Raw genomic sequence first — 21,934 nt, 5'->3', positions numbered from 1 at the left:
TAGCAACGTCCACATTTGAAGCATTTTAATTTTTTGGATGATGCATGGATCAGAGACCACTTTCAATTTCGTTGTACCTGTGACAATGACAATAAAGACATTCTATTTTATTCTATTCTATTTTGACTGCAAATGTCTTTATTTTTGGAGCCAAATCCTTTGCAGAGGTCTGGTGAGGTGAGGTGAGGCCTCAGCAGACTGCCAGCTGCTACTCCCGCCTATGTCGAACCTTGAGTCAATAAAGAGTTACACAGAGGGTAAAGAACATAAAGAGATGTACAGTTGTACTTTTTTGTGGCAGGCTGTAAACATGTTTATTTCTGATGAACGTTTTAACATGGACGTCTGTGGGGACTGACTCACTTCTAGATTCAACCTCGAGTGGCCATTAGAGGAACTGCACCTCCATTTTCAGGCCACTGTAAAAAAAATCACTTCAGAGATGTGAGGACAATTTAAAAAATCAAGTTTATTGTTTATAAAAGAACCTTTTGCCTTTTATACTTTCAGCACTGCAGCTGATGACTGGAAGTCACAATATATGCACACACACACACACACACACACACTCGTTTTCACATCGTAGTGAGGACATTAATTGAAATAATGTTTTCTCTTGCAGCTTAACCAAACCATCAAACATGAACTAACGCTGAGCCTAAACCTAACCATAGCCTAACTGTGACCCTGACACTAAAACCACACTTTGAGCCTCAAACATGTCTGTAAACTCATGGGGAGTGACTGTTGGTCCCCACAAGTATAGTGGCATGGCAAACTTTCTGTCCTCACAAAGATGTCTAAACACGTACACACACCTCTGAACCTGGACTGCTTTTTCAGCAAGCAGTACGGCAGAGCAGAGTCTGTGTAATCACTGTGAGAGCTGTGAGGATAATGAAGTTTTAAAAGGCAGCGAAGAGAATTATTTTGAAATTATCTTGGAATCCGTCATTTGAAGCATTTGTCAAAATCTGTGGAGATCTACTGATAATAATCTCTTTTATGGATCTACAAGGCTAAGAAATCTCCTCTGTGTTCGTCCGACCATAAACATGAGCTGGATAAACCTCCCTCACAGGTACACCGTCCTCCATCACTGCTCATGCAAAACATCCTGACTGAGCTGAAACTGTAAATGAACTGTCAGTGAAACAGGTTAAAAATAACTGTCTTTTTTATCCATTGTTTCTTTTTAGTTTCATGAAATGTAAATTTCATATTAAAGCTGTTAAAGGTTATGAAAATGACCAAAAATGATAAGAGTCACGTTATGAGCTCCACGTGTAATGTAAGCACTGCCATCTGCTGGTGAAATGAGCACACTGCTACTGACCTGACCTGTTTGAGTTATTCCAGCAAAATAAATGACGCTACTGTCAACCATTCATGCCTGTGTATGACCATTTCTGCCTCTGCTAATCTTTTTCCACTAAACCTGTTTCACATGTTCTATTTTTGCCTGTTTATAAACAGCTTTTCTTATATTTCATATGAGGAAGCACTGAGCTGCACGTTTTCACCTTTTGCTGTCTTCATTGAAGTTGCTGCTATTTTCATGCAATCTGCTGTGAGACGAGTGAGAAATGTCTCCCTTTCCTTTCTCCTCTGCATCAGGTTTGCATCACAGCTGAATAAGTTTGATCCAAAATAGTTTTTATCTGTTTGGCTTTATTTTCTGACCAACGGCAGCCTTCACGAGCTAATGAGGGGTGAGGTTCGTCTACGGAAATGGCTCCTGACGCCGGGGCAGCCATAAGCACGCCCGTGCACACATCCTCCCTGCACCGAGAAACCAAACGGACTCATTTTAAAGTGATCCGTCTGACGCACTGAAAGTTTTCTCAGCTTCGTAACTGGACTCTGAGTCGTAATCCTGCTCTTTAAGCAGAGAGTGAATGAACAGATAGCAGAACAGAACCAGCACCGTCATTCCCATCAAAGCTATTCCCACGAAGATGCCGACCAGTCCTGCGGTTGACGTCTCAGGTTGGGTCAGGTCCCCTGCTGCTGTAGAAAGACCCAGCATGTCATTCATGGTCATTTTAAAACTCCATTAAGAAACACGTTTGATTTTAAAGACGCTGTATTGTTAAACATGTTTGAAAGGTTTTACCGAACAGATTTACCGGTGACGTTGAGCCGGCAGCTGTCAGAGCCGTAGCCGTGATCCGTGCTCACTTTGCACACATACAGACCTGAGTCGTGAGTCGTCAGGCCAGACAGCTGAAGCGCGATTCGTCCTTCTGCGAGGGCATCGCTGTCGCTCCAGACTCGCCCTGCAAACCGTTTATCCTGAAGCTCTGAGACCTCGACGCCATCCTGCACACGATACAGGACTGAGAGCTCCTGATCGGCTATCAGGTCACAGAAGACAGAAAGCAGACTGGGCGAGCTGTTCGTTCTGGTGGTGAAGTTCCACTCCAGAGTGATGCTGTCGTTCTCCTCCGCCTGATGGAAGCTCTGTGACACCGTCACGATCAGCGATCCTGTGGAGGAGACACAACCAGAGGAGCCCACGCTGAGAACAGAAAAAAGCTTAAAGCAGTCGAATCAGTGAGTGAGGTTCTGTAAATGATGGATGATGAAGAGAAGGTTCAGACCAACCACAGACACAGGGCAGGAGGATGATGGGCAGCAGGACTCTGTCGATCATCTTCCTGTAGGAGGAGACAGAGATGAAGCAGCAGGAACACATGAAACCCAGACAACCTCTCCTCACTCAGTCCCTCAGAGCAGAGGGCCCGCTTGTGGGGGCCAAATGCATATAAATTATATCTACAGCAGAAGAATAAAAACTGCGAAATGGGGCAAAGAAAATGTTTGTTTTTTTCACAGTAGGTAAAATGTTAAATTAATTAATAAACATCACAATAATAAGTTTAGTTTATTAGCAAGATTCCTGTTAGGAATATTTTCTGAGTTACGGACTCCCGAGTTTAGGCTCAAGAGCTCGGGAGTCCAAACATATCTGCCATTTTTGAGGCTTCGTAACCTCAGATGTAGAACAGCTCAGCATCAGAACCGAAGGACAGAATCACGTTTTTTCGTGAATGTTTTTATCTATAAGCAGCTGTGAGCATCAGTTTTCTGAATGAAAATGTTCTGAACAAATTCATTTAGTTTTTTAAGAAGTAAGTTTTAATAACTGTTTGTACATTTTTAACTTGTTTTTGGATTTGAAAAAATATATAAAAGCAGCAATTACTGGCATTAAACTTTCTATCATATAAAATATGTGCATTTATAAATATGAGTTTGGTAACTTGAGGGTTACATACTACGTTCTACTCGACTCTCACAGTAACACAACTAAAACTGCTGTGACTGATGGATTTCACAGCTGATGTAACAGGTTACTTCCTGAATAAGGTTCAGCAGGGAGGGGGAAATAAGAAATCAAGAAAACAACAGACAGACAGGAGCGCTTCAGTCTGCTTATGTCTTTCACTCCATAATCATGCAGATTACATAAACCATCATCAGTTAGACCGCTTCCACAGAATAGTGTCAGTTCTTATACGTTACCTTGTGTGTCTTCTGGGAACAGACCGACTCACTCTGCACAGACGCTACAACAAACTGCTGCCTCCTCCTGTCTGTTATTTCAAACCTACCCAGCAACTATTTGGTTCACCCAACTCCTGTTTCTCCTCTTCCCCACTGCTTCACTGCGCGTGTGTGCATGTGTGTGTGTGTGTGTGTGAGTTCGGGGTCAGAGCTCTGATTACTGGTGGAGCAGATTCACTCCCACTTCTATTCCTGGTCTGAGGCTTGCTGTCCTTTGGCCTCTTTGGGCCTCGGTCAAAAAGGGTGGGGTGTTGCCCCCTCCCTACAGCTGCCTTCTCCGCTTCGTCTTCCCCTCCTTATTTCTTTGTTGGGGTGTGCACGTGGCTTTGGTTCTGCAGTCCTGTTTAAAGTACACACACTCACACACACACTCTGTTTTTCCTCATTCCTGTGCTTTTTGTTTTTGAGAAAGTTTTCTTAGAGTTGGCGATGAAGTTTTCTTTTATTTGCAAAAGTTCTGATTAAGTATGTTTTGTTTCCTTCACTCCTTCATTTTGACTCTGATGTATTTGGATAAACCGTTTATTTAATGTGCAGCTCAAAATGTTGTCCCCTAGAGGGCAGCACATCACAACTGAGGCTACTTCACACACTCCTGTGTGAGATGGGGTGGTGAGGAGATCGATGTACAAATAATGTACAAGTACTGAGGTTTTTTTAAAATAAAACTATATTTGAAGTTTGTGTCCAGAATACAAAACTATCGATGTAATCAATATTCAAAAATCAAACAACAGAACATCAAACATTTATACTGTAAAGTGTTATTAGGAACAATATTATATTATTTTATTTATTTTATTTTATTATTTTTTATTATTTTTATTTTATTTTATTATTTTATATTTGCAGGTAAGCTAGCATAAGCTAATCTTATCAACAACAACAAAAAGCCTGGAGTTGATTTCATTCGGTCAGTGACGACCGTCTCTTTTGGCCAACCAGCTGTACAAGACAAAAAGAAAGAAATAAAAATTGCCTTTTGGATTGGTTGCTGGTTGCTAGCTGCCGTGTTTTATCAAAATTTCATTCTAGAGTGGATAACATCAGATAATTGTTGCACTCTTCAGCTGCCCTTTCTTCATCGCACCTTTCAGCAGCTGCAGTAGTCGACCAACTTCCCTTCATGCTGCCTTGATCTTGGCTTCTAGTCTCCTTCTCCTGCTCATGTATATGAGAGCCGAGCATCTCAACGATGATCAGCTGGGTGCTTTCAGTTATGGTCACACGCACGCACACGCACACACACGCACACACACACACACAGGTATATATACATTTAGCATAAAAATGAGAGTTAAAAATTCTTTGGGGTTTTGTTTCATTCTGAACTTTTAATAAAGAATCATTCAGGGGACTGAAACCTGAAAAGCGTTTTCCTCTAACCGTGTTGAAGTGCTGGATCTCTATTATTACCATTGTATAGCATATCTGCTGTGCATCTTGCCTCAGATGTCGAGTGTGATCACACTGTGTTGCTCTCCCACACAGCCTGCAGATCTGCAGCCTACACACTGATCAGGGTTCAGAGGTGGGTCTGTATTAGCAAACAGTAGAGAAGTGACGGACCAGCAGCAACTTATCTGAAAGCACGGAGGGCAGGCGAGGACGCCTCGGCCTCCGCACACACAGAGGCATGTTCACATGTACAGTACAGGTGTGCGGGGATGAAGCTACAAGCTTTTATACAACGTATTTAACCTTGAAACATTTGCAGTGTGAAGTGTTGTATGTTTTATGATGGACTGTGGCTCAGAATACTAAACCTTAACAAACCTTAACAAAAGAAAATGTTGCGTGTGTGACCTTGAGGTCTTTCATGGCCTCACAGTTCACAGAATCTGGGCTCTGTGTAGGCGGATTTCAGTTCTTTGGACTTGGACTTCACCGAGCCTCGAGTTTTAAACAGAATTATCATCAGTGTGCTTTTGGACCAAAGAGTGTTTGGGTTACCATTCATGTACTACTTGGCAATAGATTGGGCCTGCACCACAATCAGAGATTAAGGTGTTACCCTGTTTTCTTTAGATTTCTGGACTCACAAAGCTGACTTCTAAAGAGCAGATTATCATGAAGGTTTATGGTGCATGGCTGACCTGCTTCACAGGTTCAGGTAATACAGTGACAGAAGTCTTCAGACCAGGCACGAAGCAAACTTGTTGGACACAGACAGTTTTTGTAGTTTTACTTTGTACATCCTCACGGGGAGTTTCAAATGTTACAGTCGAGACGGGAATGACCAGAATGTGCTGTTTGCATCAGATTCTCCGTGACCGTCTCAGCAACAGCGTGATACGTAGCCAATGTCACCAGCAGCCCTCGATGGAAGAGCTGATCCAGAAGCGACGACTGCAATGGTTTGGCCACGTCTGCCACATGAGTAACCATCGCCTGCTATGCTACCTTCTGATGCAGCAGCGCCCCGCCCACTGGAGAATCAAGTGCGATGTGCCCAAGAAGACTTGGATCGAGCAAACTGAAGACTATCTTAAACAACGATGTCTAACCCTCGAGCAAGCAAAGGTCAAGGCCAGAGATCACAAGGCCTGGAAGTGCATCGCTGACCAAGACAGAAACCCTACGGGACCCACAGTCACGACCAGCAGTTGGGGACAAAAGAAGAAGAAGAAAAGATGTCTAACAGACTGTAAACATCTTAATTTCTGCTGCAATGATGGCTGTTTGAACAGGGAGTCTGTGGGGACTGACTCAGTGTTGACTGGTAGGAGGAGCTTGGATTGTGTTACAGGTCGGCTCAGAAAGCTGCTTATTCAAAAACCTCTTTAAGTAACCAATCCAAGTTTTTTAGGACTGAAAAAATCACAAAAAATGTGCTGATGTGACAAAAGGTTGAAAATATTTAGAGCTGTAGTAGCTGTTCTTCTGTACGGACGGTGTATATGTACACACACGATATACACAGCTTCATTTGACATTCGCCCACGGAGTCAACCGTGCAAACATCAATCTGTACAGAAATGCATGTATACACTGAAGCTAGCCGCGGGGATAATCACAGCTCTGATGCTCCTTTGCTGCCTCTTCAAGACACTGCACACGCAAACACTGTAACGTATAAGCACATTACACACCTACACACACAACAACATAACTGTATAAATCATGGCATTACAATCCACGCACACACCTCATCCTCCCACTGATCACTCCAACTAATTATACTTTGCTGAACTCTCTGCTGTTATAAATATGTGCAGAGGAGGACAGAGAGTAGCGCCGAGTTTCTGAGGGATGAAACTGATAATGATTGTTGTTATAATAATAATGAAGCTCCTTTGAGTTCATAGTAAGCCTAGCTGGTATTCATATAAAATATATAGTAGTAGGCAAAGCTTTTGACAGGCATTCATTTCATCACAGTAAAAAAACACTTTCAGACTGATCTGAGTAACGATTTAATGTCGAGTCTTACAGAATATCTGATGTTTATCAGCGTCAGTCACCGCGACGCTGAGCTAAGCACCACCATGAGCACCGGCTGTTGTAAAGAGTCATCATGTATGAATGTTTACAGGCTGTTGTAACACTTTACACTGGGAATGTGAATCATAGCTATCTCCATAGGAGCAAAGGGAAAAGCTTTTGACTTTAAGAATTAAGTCATGAGACTGAGAGAAGACGCTGGTGTTTCTGTGAGACACAGCCAAGAGTGAAAGTGGACCATTGATTCCACATTTCAAAGCCTCGACTTTAGCGCTGCGGCCCGCCGCTCGTTGGTTTGAGACCGTGATTGGATGAGAGGACGTCAGGTTCCCGGTGTTTGCTGCTGATGCTTCTAGTTTTTGTGCTGGGCTAGTTTGGCTCGTACTGGTCCTCGCTTCAGTTAAATACGCAGATACAAGAAAGATACCAATCTTGTGCTGTTTTTCTTCCCACTAGAATGTGATAATTCACAAAATGCTACTGTTATCAATCTTTTGTAAAATATGAAATGTTTGCTGGTAGAACTCCTGCAGGTCTTTGTTCAAACACCACTATGATGCCACACGTGTGCGCTCTCAGAGGACAGACTGTAGATTTACTGTTGGAGAAGCTGCAGCTCTACAGAAGTCAGATTCTTTTTTTAACTTGTTTTCTCTGCGCTGACCTTGAAAACAATTTTGGAAACATGGAAACATGCAGTAAGGCTGGATCTCGGTTTGGTCCGTGTGCTCAAATCTATCGATTCCCATAGAGAAATATGTTCTTTCCAATCAGCTTTTACAGAGAGAGTAGGAGGGAGGCAGAGCAGAACACAGAGGAGGAGGAGGGTTATGAAAAGATCCAAACATGGAGGATGGAAGAGCAAAATTATGGTGAGGTGAACGGTTGTAACAACTCGTTACAGAAGAAAACAAATGTTTGCTTGTTTCCATCCAGACTACAGAGTTTCATATTGATGTTTCAGTTGGATTATTGGTTACAGTTACCCCTTTGGTGGAAAAACACATCTGGGGGCATTCTGTAAAAGAATACAAATCTTAATCTTGATGTTTTCTATTATACGTTACTGTAGCTGCACAGAAGTCATGTATGATGGTTATTAGTATTTGGCAGCAGGATATAGCTATGCACTCTACCTCAAAGACAAATGGTGATGCAATATGATATTAAACCTTAAGATGTTTAAATATTAGCATTTATTTGTGACACCAACAGTGCACCACTAAAATGCTTTCTGTGCATTAAAAAACAATGTAGACCGAATGGTAGCATGGGTGATGGAACACACCAATAGGAGGTAGAGGGGCCGGAAGCTGAGCAGGAAGGGGCTGCAGCAGGTGCAGCAGCAGAGGTGCATGCAGGACTGATTAATCGAGCCATCAGAGAGTGTCACAAAGACAGGAGGTCTCACTCTGGTGCGTTTTCACCCACTCCTGGTTCTTAATGTTCAGCTTAATGTCTCAGAAGTTCAAAACATGAAGGGCTGACATGCTGGTGCCACAGTCTACGCCCTGCTGACAGCTCTAAATAAATGTTGCAACTGAGTTAAACTCAATGACTTTCAAAGGATGTCTGTGTTTGGCAAAGGACAAAAGTATTGTGTTGTCCTCCAAGTGTGCATGTCCCTGTAGGTCTAACATCATGTGAAAATTATTGATTGACTGACACCAGCTATATTACCATGGTAACCCAGCCATTCAGTAATTTAATCAGCTGTGTTGGATCAAGGACACATGTAAAACCTGCAGGACAGCGTGCTCGAGGCCTGGAGTTGGACCCCCTGTGTTAGTGGATGTGAGGACAATCAAAGCAGCCAGTCAGCCAAAGCTGAAGCATTCCCTGCATTCAGTATGAGCCATTAAAAAAACCTCAGGTGCAGTTTAACACGAGTCTGTGGAGACGGACTCAGTTTGGAGTCAACCTCAAGCAGCCATCACAGGAACTACAGGCGCGCGCGCGCCTCCGCCTTATCTTAATGCTTCCGCCTGCTTTTACGGACAGAGTGGTGCATCCTGTTGGATGTGGAGGATCTTTTGCTCCGTCTGCGGCCACAGCTCCCAGCAGCGGATCGCGGTGACAGAGAGTGTGTGTCTGTGTGTGTGAGATGGGGATTATTCTCATTTCACAGCAGAGGACAGAGGACGAGGTGAGTTATTCCCAAGTCCTTCATGAACCTTTGCGTAAAGGCGAGTGTGTGTGTGTGTGTGTGTGTGTGTGTAACGGCTGTGATGGACCGTGCGCGCGCGCGCGTATTTTCTGCCGTGTATGAATAACCGCAGACATCAGAGAGCGTCAACTTTTCATTTTGGTGATTTATTAAAAACAGTTTTGTCAGCTCTGCTGTCACGTTTGAGCGCTCGTGCTGTCATCGTTAATTAGCGCTGGTGGTTAATTGGCTTTCCTGTCACATAGCGTGAAAACAGCGCGCGCAGAATGAGACCATAACCGAAAACATTGTCCTGATCTCCGCGGAGACGCTCAGAATCTGCGATCCGCTGTATCGATCCTCTGAATCATGTCAGCAGCCTGTAGGCCTGAATCAGCCTGTACACGAGTCCAGTGAAATCCTCACTGTGATGCGTGTGAACTGACCCTGCGCTATTAAGTGTGGGCCTGTCATTCAAATTACATATGATTTTATAGATGTCGCAAACTGTGCCAGTGCAGCTTAACTGCAGCCACCGAGCTAAAGAACCTCTAATCTTCTTATCTCAGGTTATTATTTAATGTCATAACTCTTATGTGCTGCTTCTGTCATTTATTGATGTAAGGTAGGATTAGTGAAAACCGAAACGTGGTGCAGGCCTGAGGGGTCAGAGGCTGCTGCTGACCAAAATGAGAAAAAGTCGACTGTAATGAGAGATGAAAGACCACAAGGACACACGAACCAAATATGAAGAAGGATCAAAGACCACAGACTGTATATGAAGGATGGACATAGACACTGTGAATGAGGTTCTGTTTTGAGGCTAATGTGAGAAATGTGCTGCAGCTCCAGAAGGTGGGAAACACAGTAATCGCATCACATTTGTTTCCATGTTCCTACAGTTAACTCAGATTTGTGTCTGTGGGCTGTTTTTCATTGACTTTGCTGCCAGATTAGTGGTAACACTTAGATAAGCCAATAAGAGAAAGTGTTTTTGTATGTTATTGTTAGCTGGTATTTACTGGAGTTGCGGATACACATTTACATACTGTCATCATAGGCGTGACTGTTTTGCTGAACTGTTCCTTTCACCGATCAGATGGTTGTACAGCATGCATCCTTAATGGCTTTAAAATGCATGAATTTGGTTCGCAAGTTTGAAATTAATTGTATTCTGAGGTAATGAACACTTAAATCCAGCTGTGATGTGTGTTTGGGATCATTGTCCTGTTGGAGCACCTAACTGTGTGATTTCATCATTCTGTCCACTTTGTCTAATGCACCAATACCACAGACAGCAAAGCCGGAGCTTGATGCTACTACCACCATGCTTGACAGTTGTACGCTCTACAATCATTCCACTCTGGAAAAGGAACAATAAAAAAAAAGATTAAAAGCCAAAAATTACTCTGACATTAATGCACAAGTTACTGATTAATATCTCCAGCACAGTGTTTATGGTTCCTTCACTACACATAATAACAGAGACAAACATAGACTGTATATGAATGATGAACACACGTTGACGTTACCCAATGGTTAGTGAATTTTTGTTGTGAAGACTTAGTCTGAGCTGTCAATGAGAATGGGCTGCTTTATATGCCCTTCTCACGCTAATAGGAGCACCATTAGCAGCCTGAAACTAGTGATTTAGCAGAGCGGTCTCCAACCCCGGGCCATGAACCGGTACCAGTCCATGAGTCGTTTGGTAACAGGCCGCAAGAGTTGAGGCTCGGGTGTGAAATTTATGGTTTTCAGGGTTTTTATTGTGTTTTTTATATTGTTAATTTGGTTTCCCTGGGTCTTTTGCCGTGTGTTATGAATAAATCTCCTTTTTTTCGGTACAGATACTGGTTTTATTTTGTTGTATTTATCCGCGACACCTTAAAGGCGGGTCTGTGAAAATATTGTCGGACATAAACAGGTCCGTGGTGCAAAAAAGGTTGGACTGCTGATGTAGCCCATAAACTCATCAGGAAAGTGGTCACTGGGTGTGTTCAGTGCAGCAGAGGAGTCGCCCCCTGCTGGCAGAATGCAGGTTTAAGGCATTTCTACAAGTGATTTTATGCACAGTCGGCAAGAGAAACACCTGTTGTTAAATATCAGACATTTTAAAAGTGACCTGTTATTGCAGTGAGTAAATAACCACCAGATAATAAATCTAAAACAAGACCATTAACCAACAACAGGTCATAAGTAAACCATGTAGGGTTAGCTCGTGTTTTAGCCACATGCTAAATTTTAGACTTATTGTAGAAACTAAAAGATGCTAACTATCAGATCAAGGCTTTAACATGCTCTTGGCTACAATATCCCGTCAAAAGGAACAAATAGGTGAAAATTCCTTGTAAAAGAACAGATGTGAACAAGCCCTGACTCTGACATGTAACTGTCGAGCATGAGATGCTAAAGGTTAATTTAGCACACCTGGGTCCACCAGCTAAGTTTTTATTCCTTGCATTCTTATCAAGGATGGATAGATTTTATTGCACTTGGTCCTTGGACCACAGCACTGTCACGGTATTAGTAAAATATGCAGGAACTACAGAGCTGCATTCAGCCTCTGACACCCTCTGTGATATCGGTGCAATGATTCTGGTCGTGCGGTAAACCAGCGCTTGCAGCTGATGTGTTTTCTGCATGTGTCGCTGTTTGACGGTGCACATTTTCCCTCTCACCTACACATACTCTTCCTCCCTCCTTTCTCCCTCTCTACGGTTTCTACCTCCTCTATCCATCCATCCATCCATCCATCCATCCATCCATCCATCCATCCATCCAAGCAGCCTTTCTGGACACAACACCTCCCCCTCCTTCCTCCTCCTCTTTCTACAGCAACATAGCCGAGGATTAGAAGAAACGAATACTTCATCGGTGACATTAACCAAAGCTTCGTCTGTTCACACGCTCACGCGGACGAAGAGGGGAGATCAGCAGCAGATCCCTCGGCTGTCAGACGCAGAGGAATGATAATTAGAAAAAGATTGACTCGGCAGCAAGAAGAGGAGAGGATCCGGCCTGCAGCAGCAGCAGCAGCGAGGCGAGCAGAGGAATACGTGAAGACGGAGAGCGAGAACAGAAGGAGGGATTGAAGTGATCGTAATCTGGTGAAGAGGAAGAAGAAGAGAGCGAAACCTCGGAGCATCAGCAGCACTTCTTTTTTTTTTTTTTTTTTCTGAGAGAGATGATGGTGACAGTAGCGTCAGCGAAGGAGGGGAGAGAGGGATGAGCTTGGATCAATAATCCTCCCTCCTCCTCCACCTTCATCCCTCCATCACCTCTGCAGGAGCCGCTGAAACCTGTGAGACTCCTTCTTGTTTTGTTTTTTCTGGGTGCTGCATCGTGTGTGTGTGTGTGTGTGTGTGTGTGTGTGTGTGTGTGTGTGTGTGTCAGTGAGTGTGCGCTGTCATATGTGTGTCATGTGCATGTAGCTGTCGACTATATAGGCCACACAGACCATTATTGTGTGTGTAGCCTGTTTTTTAACTGTGCATATGCTGCACATGTTCGTGTGTATGTTTGCATGTGCTTCACGTGTGTGTGCGCGTGCAAGTGGAATGAGGCTGTTGTATGTGAAATGTGTGGGTTGTAAGAACTTGTGTGTTTGTGGCAAATAACATGACTGAAAGTGGCCAATTAAAATAGTCCCGCTGCTGTTAAATAAGATCGACATTATGTAAAAGATCAGAGGAAAAAGGGTTCAGGCCGCCCACACACCGATGAATTGTGTGCACATGCAGAGCAAAGAGTGAAGATTGATTTCAGTGTAAGATTTAGAACTCAGAAATAGGATTATGTCACACAGTAAATGACTGTTTTTCTGCTATTTCTTAAGCATTTCCCCATGAAACCAGTGCACAATAACAAAGATTTATGGAAATACTTAAAATTCATCAGCGATTTTAGAAACTGTAGTTTAACGAGATCAGGCTGGGCTACCGTACCTCCACCAAGGCATTTCCTCCATGGATGGATGAATGGATCCAGATTAGACCATAAAGACCATTAAAAGTTAAAATTTGAAAAATGCCTGAATCCACTTCCCATAATTCTGTTGTACATGTACATGTACAATAACAATAAAGGTCTATTTCTGATCCTAATTTAGGCAAAGCCTCACTTCTAGAAACCTGTCGTCTATGTCAGTCTTGAACATTTTGAGATTTCTTTCTGAAAACCCAACAAATTGAACCAATCCTGTGATCTCCATGGTGAAGGCAGGAAAAATAAAATTCAGAGCAGCTGATACCATAACACCCTGATTTCATCTGATGACGCAGTGCCAGGCCGGGTTAGTTCTTGGATGAGGGGCTGCCTGGAAATACCAGGTGTTGTGATAGGCTGGCAACCTGTGCAGGTGTACACCACCCAGCCCCACCGCTGCGCTGTGATGGATACGCTGTTCAGAAAATAAATGTAATGAATTACTTTTCTGTATGTTCATGTAGTTCACCGTCCACGAATAAAACAGGTTGTGTTTCCACTTGTTGAGACTCAACATAGTTAAAAATTCTCCTACAGCAAAGATTTATAACGAGCACGTAGGTCGTGATGGTGCGCGGCTCTTGACTTACATTGTGAAGCATCTTGTAAACCAGCGCTATATAAATTTCATTAAATTGCGTTGCAGAAACATGGAGAGCTACAATCAGGGTAATTGTGCCACCATCAGTGCTAACTGTGTATCCTCCTCCTGCTGGTTATGAGTAGGCCTGCACCACCCATACGACACGTAGCCTGCCTTGTTATTCGCAGAAAAACACAGTTTAAAACACAACAAGTGCTGCAACAGTAAAAGTAACACAAACCTTAGTGCACTCTCTTACACCAGACTCAAAATACAAACTGTATCTGGGTATTGTAAGGCGCTTGGAAAGAAAAGTGTCTCATCCGAGAAGCTTCTTCAACACACTGAAGAAGCTGAGAGGTGAAACATCTTCAAGCCACTTAAAGAAGTCCAGACGCTTTTCTTTCCAAGCTCCTTAGACGACGATGACCGGGATGACTGAGAACCTTATGTATCCAGGTTTGTTTGTTTTTTCCTCCTCCTTCTTTTTTCAGCTTCTCCCTTTACGGGTTGCCAAAGCAGATCATCTACTCATCCTATCCTCTAGCATCGTCTGTCATACCAACTCTCTGCACGACATCCATGAATCTTCCCTGTGATCCTCTTTTTCCTCCTGCCTGGCAGCTCTATCTGAAACGTCCTTTGTCCAGTATATCCAAAGTCCACCTCTGCAGCTTTCTGCTTTAATATGGTCAAACTGTATCCAGATCTATAGTGCAGCATCTTTCCCGCGGATGGATTACCTCTCTTGTTGTGTCCACCAGACGTTTGCAAACCCATGCTTAGATGTTTTAACTGTGTAGCACCACTTGGGGCAGTGTGAGAAATATGTGGAAAGGTAATGTGGTCTCCTGTAATGTTTGTGCTGCTCATGTTTTAGCTTGGCTCCTGTGCAGAGAAAACAGACGTTATAATAAACAAAGAACGAAGAAAAGCTATCCACCGCGTGTTGTGTTTGGAGACGTGCTGCTGGTTTTTTGAAGTCACTAAATCTCTCAAGCTTCTGTGACGGTTGAGTTGCTGTATGAGGTTTGAGTCAAAGAACAAGACACATGCAGAAAATGCATCCCCAGATTTTTTTTATAAAATGTGCTAACGGCTGTCTAAATGACTCGGGTAAAGTTAGTAGCATGCGTGCTTGTTGTTTTTGTCTGCTTCCACTTGTCTTTGCACTAGGATGATGTCGGCGTAAATGTGCAGTCATATTCGTTGTGTTCCCACTAGTGCTGTCAGCGTAAATCTCGTTGAAATGACGTTAACGCCACAACACGGCAAATCTCCGTTAACGAGCTACCGCGGATCGCCCTGAGCGTGGGGCTGGACGGCCAACACGTTAACGAGCTAACTGCGCTAACACACTAGCTCCCACCCATGTAATTGAGCATTGTGTGGCACATCCAACATACTGTTTTACTTTAGTCCATGACGCGCTTACCTTCAGGGTCATATGTCACATGAAAACCAAGATGGTTCCAAAGGCCAGATCTGAATGAGGGTGGGGGAGGTTCAATTTGCCATGTTGCAACGAGCTTAGCTTCTGTCAATACAACATTTTTAATTTATTTTATCAACTTTTCTTCTGAGGATGCTGTCTGTGTTGAGCGCTCAGTGGATCTGCGCTCGACAGTGCAGCCTAGGCGGAGTAGTCGAACGCAGATCCACTGAGCGCTCAACACAGACAGCATCGTCAGAAGGAAAGTTGATAAAATAAATTAAAAATGTTGTATTGTTCGATACATATGCGTACCGAACCTAAAGCACTGTATCGAACGGTTCAATATCGATACGAGTATCGTTGCACTCCTAGTCTTTACAATAAAAGGCACCTCGGGGTTGCTGTTGTTGTGATTTGGTGCCATATAAATAAAATAAAATTAGATGGTTAACCTGTACTCAACCAATTGGTTACCATGACTACTTTGTCAGTCACCAAACACAAAGACATTCAGCGCTATCACTGCATCCACAGATTGTTCCTCAGTCGCATTGTTCCAGTGCGACTGAGGAATAAATGGATGCAAACTGTGATTGAAGTGAGTAATGATGGCCTGTGCTGGTTTACATCGAGGGACACGATTGGTTCTTCATCTGCTAAATGCAACACTGTTTACACCAGATCTGCTGTGCACATCTGATCATTGGTCCGTTAATGAAGTCACTGTGTAAAAGAAGACTGCTTGTACTTTTTTGTTGTTAGTTTGTAAGCATTTATTCATCTTATAACCTCTGATGGACAATCAGAGAAGGATGTGCTTGAGGATCCGCTGGGCTAACTAAGGATGATTGTTAATATGTTAGAGTAAGAAATTAGCCATTTCAGCTATCCTATGTTACAGTGGGGCAAAAAAGTATTTAGTCAGCCACCGATTGTGCAAGTTCCCCCACTTAAAATGATGACAGAGGTCAGTAATTTGCACCAGAGGTACACTTCAACTGTGAGAGACAGAATGTGGAAAAAAAAATCCATGAATTCACATGGTAGGATTTGTAAAGAATTTATTCGTAAATCAGGGTGGAAAATAAGTATTTGGTCACCTCAAACAAGGAAAACCTCTGGCTCTCACAGACCTGTAACGTCTTCTGTAAGAAGCTTTTCTGTCCCCCACTCGTTACCTGTATGAATGGCACCTGTTTGAACTCATCATCTGTATAAAAGACACCTGTCCACAGCCTCAAACAGTCAGACTCCAAACTCTGCCATGGCCAAGACCAAAGAGCTTTCGAAGGACACCAGGAAAAGTATTGTAGACCTGCACCAGACTGGGAAGAGTGAATCTACAATAGGCAAGCAGCTTGGTGTGAAAAAATCAACTGTGGGAGCAATCATCAGAAAATGGAAGACATACAAGACCACTGATAATCTCCCTCGATCTGGGGCGCCACGCAAGATCTCATCCCGTGGGGTCAAAATGATCATGAGAACGGTGAGCAAAGATCCCAGAACCACACGGGGGGACCTGGTGAATGACCTGCAGAGAGCTGGGACCAAAGTAACAAAGGTCACCATCAGTAACACACTACAACGGCAGGGAATCAAATCCCGCAGTGCCAGACGTGTTCCGCTGCTGAAGCCAGTGCATGTCCAGGCCCGTCTGAAGTTTGCCAGAGAGCACATGGATGATACAGCAGAGGATTGGGAGAATGTCATGTGGTCAGATGAAACCAAAGTAGAACTTTTTGGTATAAACTCAACTCGTCGTGTTTGGAGGAAGAAGAATACTGAGTTGCATCCCAAGAACACCATACCTACTGTGAAGCATGGGGGTGGAAACATCATGCTATGGGGCTGTTTTTCTGCCAAGGGGACAGGACGACTGATCCGTGTTAAGGACAGAATGAATGGGGCCATGTATCGTGAGATTTTGAGCCAAAACCTCCTCCCATCAGTGAGAACTTTGAAGATGAAACGAGGCTGGGTCTTCCAACATGACAATGATCCAAAACACACCGCCCGGGCAACAAAGGAGTGGCTCCGTAAGAAGCATTTGAAAGTCCTGGAGTGGCCTAGCCAGTCTCCAGACCTCAACCCCATAGAAAATCTGTGGCGGGAGTTGAAAGTCCGTGTTGCTCGGCGACAGCCCCAAAACATCACTGCTCTCGAGAAGATCTGCATGGAGGAATGGGCCAAAATACCAGCTACTGTGTGTGCAAACCTGGTAAAGACCTATAGTAAACGTTTGACCTCTGTTATTGCCAACAAAGGTTATGTTACAAAGTATTGAGTTGTATTTTTGTTATTGACCAAATACTTATTTTCCACCCTGATTTACGAATAAATTCTTTACAAATCCTACCATGTGGATTCATGGATTTTTTTTTTTTCACATTCTGTCTCTCACAGTTGAAGTGTACCTCTGGTGCAAATTACTGACCTCTGTCATCATTTTAAGTGGGGGAACTTGCACAATCGGTGGCTGACTAAATACTTTTTTGCCCCACTGTAGCTAATTAAACGAGTAAAACCATCTGATCTTTCAGTAAGCTTAAAGTCTTCTGATGCAGCCTTTGTCCAGCCAGTGCCGAAGGCTTCAACAGTTTAGACGCTCAAACAGCCAAGAAAGGGTTAAAGTGCAATTCCACCATCAACTTCTTTGTAAAGAAATGTTTAATGATTCAGTTGTTCATCATTAACTCACTCCTCTTTAGTTCCTTTGTCATCGACAGAAACACTGTCAGTTTTTGTCCTCAAAGTTCGGCTTCATAACAAAGCTGATAACTGGCAGGAACAAACTTAAAACCTATTCAGTGTGAGTGAACAGTTACACACAAACGCTCTGTGTGGAGCAGACATAAAGCAGTGATGTGCAGAGAGAGAGAGGGATGGTGGTCAGTTAGTGAGCCATGAATAATTGAATGTGCTTAATGGGAAGGGATATAAAAACTGAAACTGTTTGGCCGCGCTGCAATAGAGACCAGAAGGCTGAGCGCTCGTGTGTGAGCATGTAGAGCTGTTCTTCTGAGGACCGGTTTCACTGTTAGACCGTCAGTGTGGATGTTGTTGGTTCCCACATGCCTTCAGGCTGTGTGAGGGTAAAGCCTTGGCTTAGGGTTAGGTTTAGGATCAGCTCTGCGTTTGGGTGGGAATTATGCAGTTAGTGGTCATTTTTAAGGTTGGAGGAAGAAGCTCCATGATGCCAGTAGATCAGGGAACACGTTCACAAAACAGCCATGCAAACAAGGACGTTGGCTGTGATGGTGCAGTCCTTATGGCTTCTAAAGCACAGCAGTGACCCTAAGATCAATCTAGTATGAAGTGTTTAAAGTGCCATTACCCACAAATGCATTCAGATAATTTCAGTTTTCTGTGAAGACATTTTGTTTTCCTCTCTGTGCTGATTAGTGTGTTTAGCAGTTTGGTGTCATTAAACAGTCCAGTTGGTTAGTGACCGTGGTCACAGCAACAGTCTCAAAGACACCTCACTCGCAGACCTACAGATGGAGCTTCTTTTTAATGTGAGGCAGCAGCACCTCACTGGCCTTTTTAATGTCCCGCCTTTTTGAATTACCTTGAAACTAATCGTTTCCATCATTAGGGGTGTGTCCACCTTAACTGACAGGTGGACACCATCGCTCTTAATTGGAGTTATTGGAATGCAGTTTTTGTCCTGTCAGGTGATTATTTTTTTATTTTTTTTTTTAAATAAATAATAATTTCCAAGGATCAGAAACAAATATAGTCAGCTGGTCATTTTTCCCACAGCCCTGCAGGGACACGATACCTTCACCGAACAAGATTCACATGTCTAACAAACAGCTTTCCAGTTCCTTTTATCAATTTTTTATTAATGATTTTCACTAATTTAAAGCTGCTATGATACCTTTTTTGGTTTTATGACACACTGTGAGACATAAAAGACGAGTACTTTGCTGTGTATTGTTGTAAACTTATATTGTTGTATAAGCCTTCAGTTTCAAGCAGCCCCTGAAAGCCTGAAATTAAGACTGAAGTGATATACGCTGCAGATGGTAATATCAGTTTACTCAGCAGCATTATCTTTTGTTTCCTCCCACTGTTATCAACACGCTGTTCTCAGTTTTTAAGCTTAGTGATTGGCTGTTTCTTCCTGAAATTTGTTGCTTATAACCAAACTGTGGAAGCTTGTGCCGTTCGAGCATGTTGTGTTTGTGTGTTTAAATGTTGCTCTGATGCACAAAAAGAACAACGTAGAAGGTTAGCAGAAGATCTGAAGCTGAGTGAAATGGAAGGAACGAGGTGGATAAAGACAGATGAGCGATAGCGATAGTGTAGGAGGAGAGGCCGATGGTGTGTGTGATCATTTTTCGTGTCTCTCACGACCGAGACGGAGCATGTCATTGGTATTTATGGGCTGAGAGACCTCACACTCTTTGCAACTGTTCTGTCAGAGAGCAGGAAGGGCCGGAGATTTGAAAAGACAACAGATGGAGGAAAAGCATGGAGAAAAGAAAGATCAGGTAGAGAGCAGCGAAAGGAGGAAGCAAGAGAGAAGAGGGGTAATGATGAAAGGCGGACCAGAGAGCAGGTGATGAAAGAAGGGCAAGAAACGACTGAGAGCATCAATGCTGGTGTTTCCTGCTGACTCTGCTTCTTATATGCCTTTTCCCTTCTCTTCTTCTTTTACATGTAACGGCTGCATGACTGGAAGAAGGATCCAGAAGTGCCATCCAGCTGGATTATGGTGATGACGGTGAAACCGAAATGTCTCGCAGCGTTCGGGAAGAACACCAATATTTAACATGACCTTTGACCTTTACCTATCACCTCCTGTGACAGAGCAACTGCAGGAAGACAGGCTGAGGCCTGCTGGTGAGTCCATGGACCAGGAGGAGGTGAAGCTCTGCTCTTCCATGCTCATTAGAAGATGATTTTCGACTGACGTTACACTTTTTGATTTGCTGAGCTTTGAGTTGCGAACTTCGGTCCCAGGTCATATTAATGATGGCGAGTGTCTGAACTGAGCTAACATAACCATCTGCTGACTGTGAGATTTGGAAAATCAGCACATGGCTTCTGACCCCAGGATTATTAGACTCTGCAGGGAAGCCGATGCTTAGTCAACTCACAGTTCACGGCTCCAGTGGACCGTTGGTGGAAAAAATGACTAGTTTCACAAGATCTCAATAGACTGGAGTCAGCAATGATAACATGCAATATCTTTAATAGAGAGGGGCAAGCAAATCCCCCGTCAGCTGTGCTTTCCACACCTGCTTCTGGGAAACTGATGTTCTGATGTGCTGTATGGAGTGCAGAGTCCGGATTCAACTGATTCATTGAAAAACAGGAAGTTTAACGGACCGTTCTGACTGTCGGCGAGACAAGGCAATCTCGCACTCTAACCCGATTGTTCTGGTTTTAACTGTCATGGGTCTGAACCCCGGCAGGAGTACCTGACCGAACCAGGGAATGGTCGGCAGCTCAATAAAACTCTGTGTTTGGAGCACGCGAGGGCGAGGTCCATCTTGATCTCTGATTCAGAACTCGAAGAAGAAAAAGTCCTCTCCCCCCCACTTACCTCTGGTGGGGGGGAGGGTGAAGGGTACTTTTGTTTTAAGGTTTAGGATTTATTTTTCACACAGTAGGCTTTAGGCTGTAGAGTTGGGCGACTCTGCTCTGCGTAACTTCAGATCCGGTCCAAGTTCTTCTTTGCGTTCGGCCAGTTTGAGGGAGTTGTATCCTCGGCCCTGTGGCTTATTTGTGTCACCACTCTTTGAGTTAGCCTTTGGCTCTGCACTAGCAGTAGCTGTGACTCAGGCAGCATTTCATCCGGTGCGGAAGTTTAGCATTTAGACTCAGTGCTGCCTTGAATTGTATTACCTGGATCTAAACAACTGTGACAGCATTTAGGCTAAAAGTGACCGTTGTCCACTGGGCATTTCCATAGCCGTTTTTCTTTTTTGTTTTGTTAGCCTGAGGTTTCCTAGCCATTAGCTTGAGTGCTACCTTTCAGACCTATTAGTCATGGATGCTAATCAGGGCCCAGGCCAGGGCAGTCCAGAAAGCCCTAACCGGGCCGTGGAGTATCTTCTTGAACTCAACAACATCATTGAAAGCCAGCAGAAACTTTTAGAAACGCAGCGGCGCCGAATTGAGGAGTTGGAGGTCCAGCTGGACCGGCTCAGCCAAGAGAACAAGGACCTCCGTTTGGACCGGCAGCCCGTCGCTCCTCCCCCACCTGCGCCTCCTCCCGAGCCTCCTCTCCCTCCTCCTCCGCCACCACCGCCGCCGGCTCAGACCACATCGGCTTCCATTTCCACAAAGAATCACCATCACCACAACAGCCAGCACCAGGCTCCGGCACAGCCTCCCTGCTCCATCCCCCTCCACCACCAGCATCATCAGGTGCACCACCACTCCTCCACCCACCACTCCCACTCCTATAATAGCACCAACAGCACTGCTCCGACTCCAATTCCAGTTCCCTCTCCAACCTGCGCCCCAACACCTCACTCTGTACTGACCCAAATTTCAGCTCCGATCTCCTCTTCAGCCCCGGCTGCTCCTCCCCCACCTCCAATTCCACCCAGGGATCAGCCGCGAGCCCACAGCCGGCTGACTCGCATGCCCTCCACCAGCACTGGCACCAACACCAACTTCGTGGAGAAAGAGAAGGAAAGGCTGGAGCGCCTGCATAGAGCCAACGCTGCCAACAACCATCACGCCCACACCCTCCACCACCACAAATTGTAAGTTCCACTGTATTTTTACTACAAGCAGGGCCAAAGGTAGT

The 21,934-nt window shown here is 44.1% G+C and overlaps 2 protein-coding genes across 12 annotated transcripts in view; one reads left to right on the top strand and one right to left on the bottom strand.

The window, feature by feature from the left end:
* Nucleotides 1-455: 455 nt before the first annotated feature.
* Nucleotides 456-3,641, bottom strand: LOC309696361 (uncharacterized protein). 3 transcript variants are annotated; one of them, XM_082517541.1, is made up of 4 exons: nucleotides 3,529-3,641; nucleotides 2,608-2,660; nucleotides 2,130-2,489; nucleotides 456-2,010 (listed from the first exon to the last, which is right to left on the bottom strand). In XM_082517541.1, the coding sequence occupies exons 2-4, from the start codon at nucleotides 2,654-2,656 to the stop codon at nucleotides 1,811-1,813; spliced, it is 609 nt and encodes a 202-aa protein (XP_082373667.1). In that variant the 5' UTR covers nucleotides 2,657-2,660; nucleotides 3,529-3,641; the 3' UTR covers nucleotides 456-1,810. The 3 variants fall into 3 exon arrangements, with proteins under 3 accessions (XP_082373667.1, XP_082373665.1, XP_082373666.1); XM_082517539.1 differs by lacking the exon at nucleotides 3,529-3,641 and having other exon boundaries at nucleotides 2,608-2,781; XM_082517540.1 differs by lacking the exon at nucleotides 3,529-3,641 and having other exon boundaries at nucleotides 456-2,007; nucleotides 2,608-2,781.
* Nucleotides 3,642-9,068: 5,427 nt separating this feature from the next.
* The window catches only part of LOC309697014 (IQ motif and SEC7 domain-containing protein 1-like), a 184,476-nt gene continuing 171,610 nt past the window's right edge, over nucleotides 9,069-21,934 (top strand). For 2 of the 9 annotated variants that reach the window (XM_082518611.1, XM_082518614.1), the window contains exons 1-3: nucleotides 9,069-9,160; nucleotides 11,947-12,461; nucleotides 19,856-21,890. In XM_082518611.1, coding sequence (XP_082374737.1) covers nucleotides 21,166-21,890 — 725 coding nt within the window. In that variant the 5' untranslated portion in view covers nucleotides 9,069-9,160; nucleotides 11,947-12,461; nucleotides 19,856-21,165. Of the gene's footprint in view, nucleotides 9,161-9,940; nucleotides 10,016-11,943; nucleotides 12,462-19,592; nucleotides 19,730-19,852; nucleotides 21,891-21,934 lie in introns of those variants that run through there. The other 7 variants (XM_082518615.1, XM_082518621.1, XM_082518620.1 and 4 more) reach the window with 7 other exon arrangements.

Source organism: Aulonocara stuartgranti (genome assembly GCF_965226115.1).
Source record: "Aulonocara stuartgranti genome assembly, chromosome: 20".
Taxonomy (NCBI): Eukaryota; Metazoa; Chordata; class Actinopteri; order Cichliformes; family Cichlidae; genus Aulonocara; species Aulonocara stuartgranti.
Note: the sequence above shows the minus strand (reverse complement) of the source record. Positions and strands in the feature narration are given on the sequence as shown.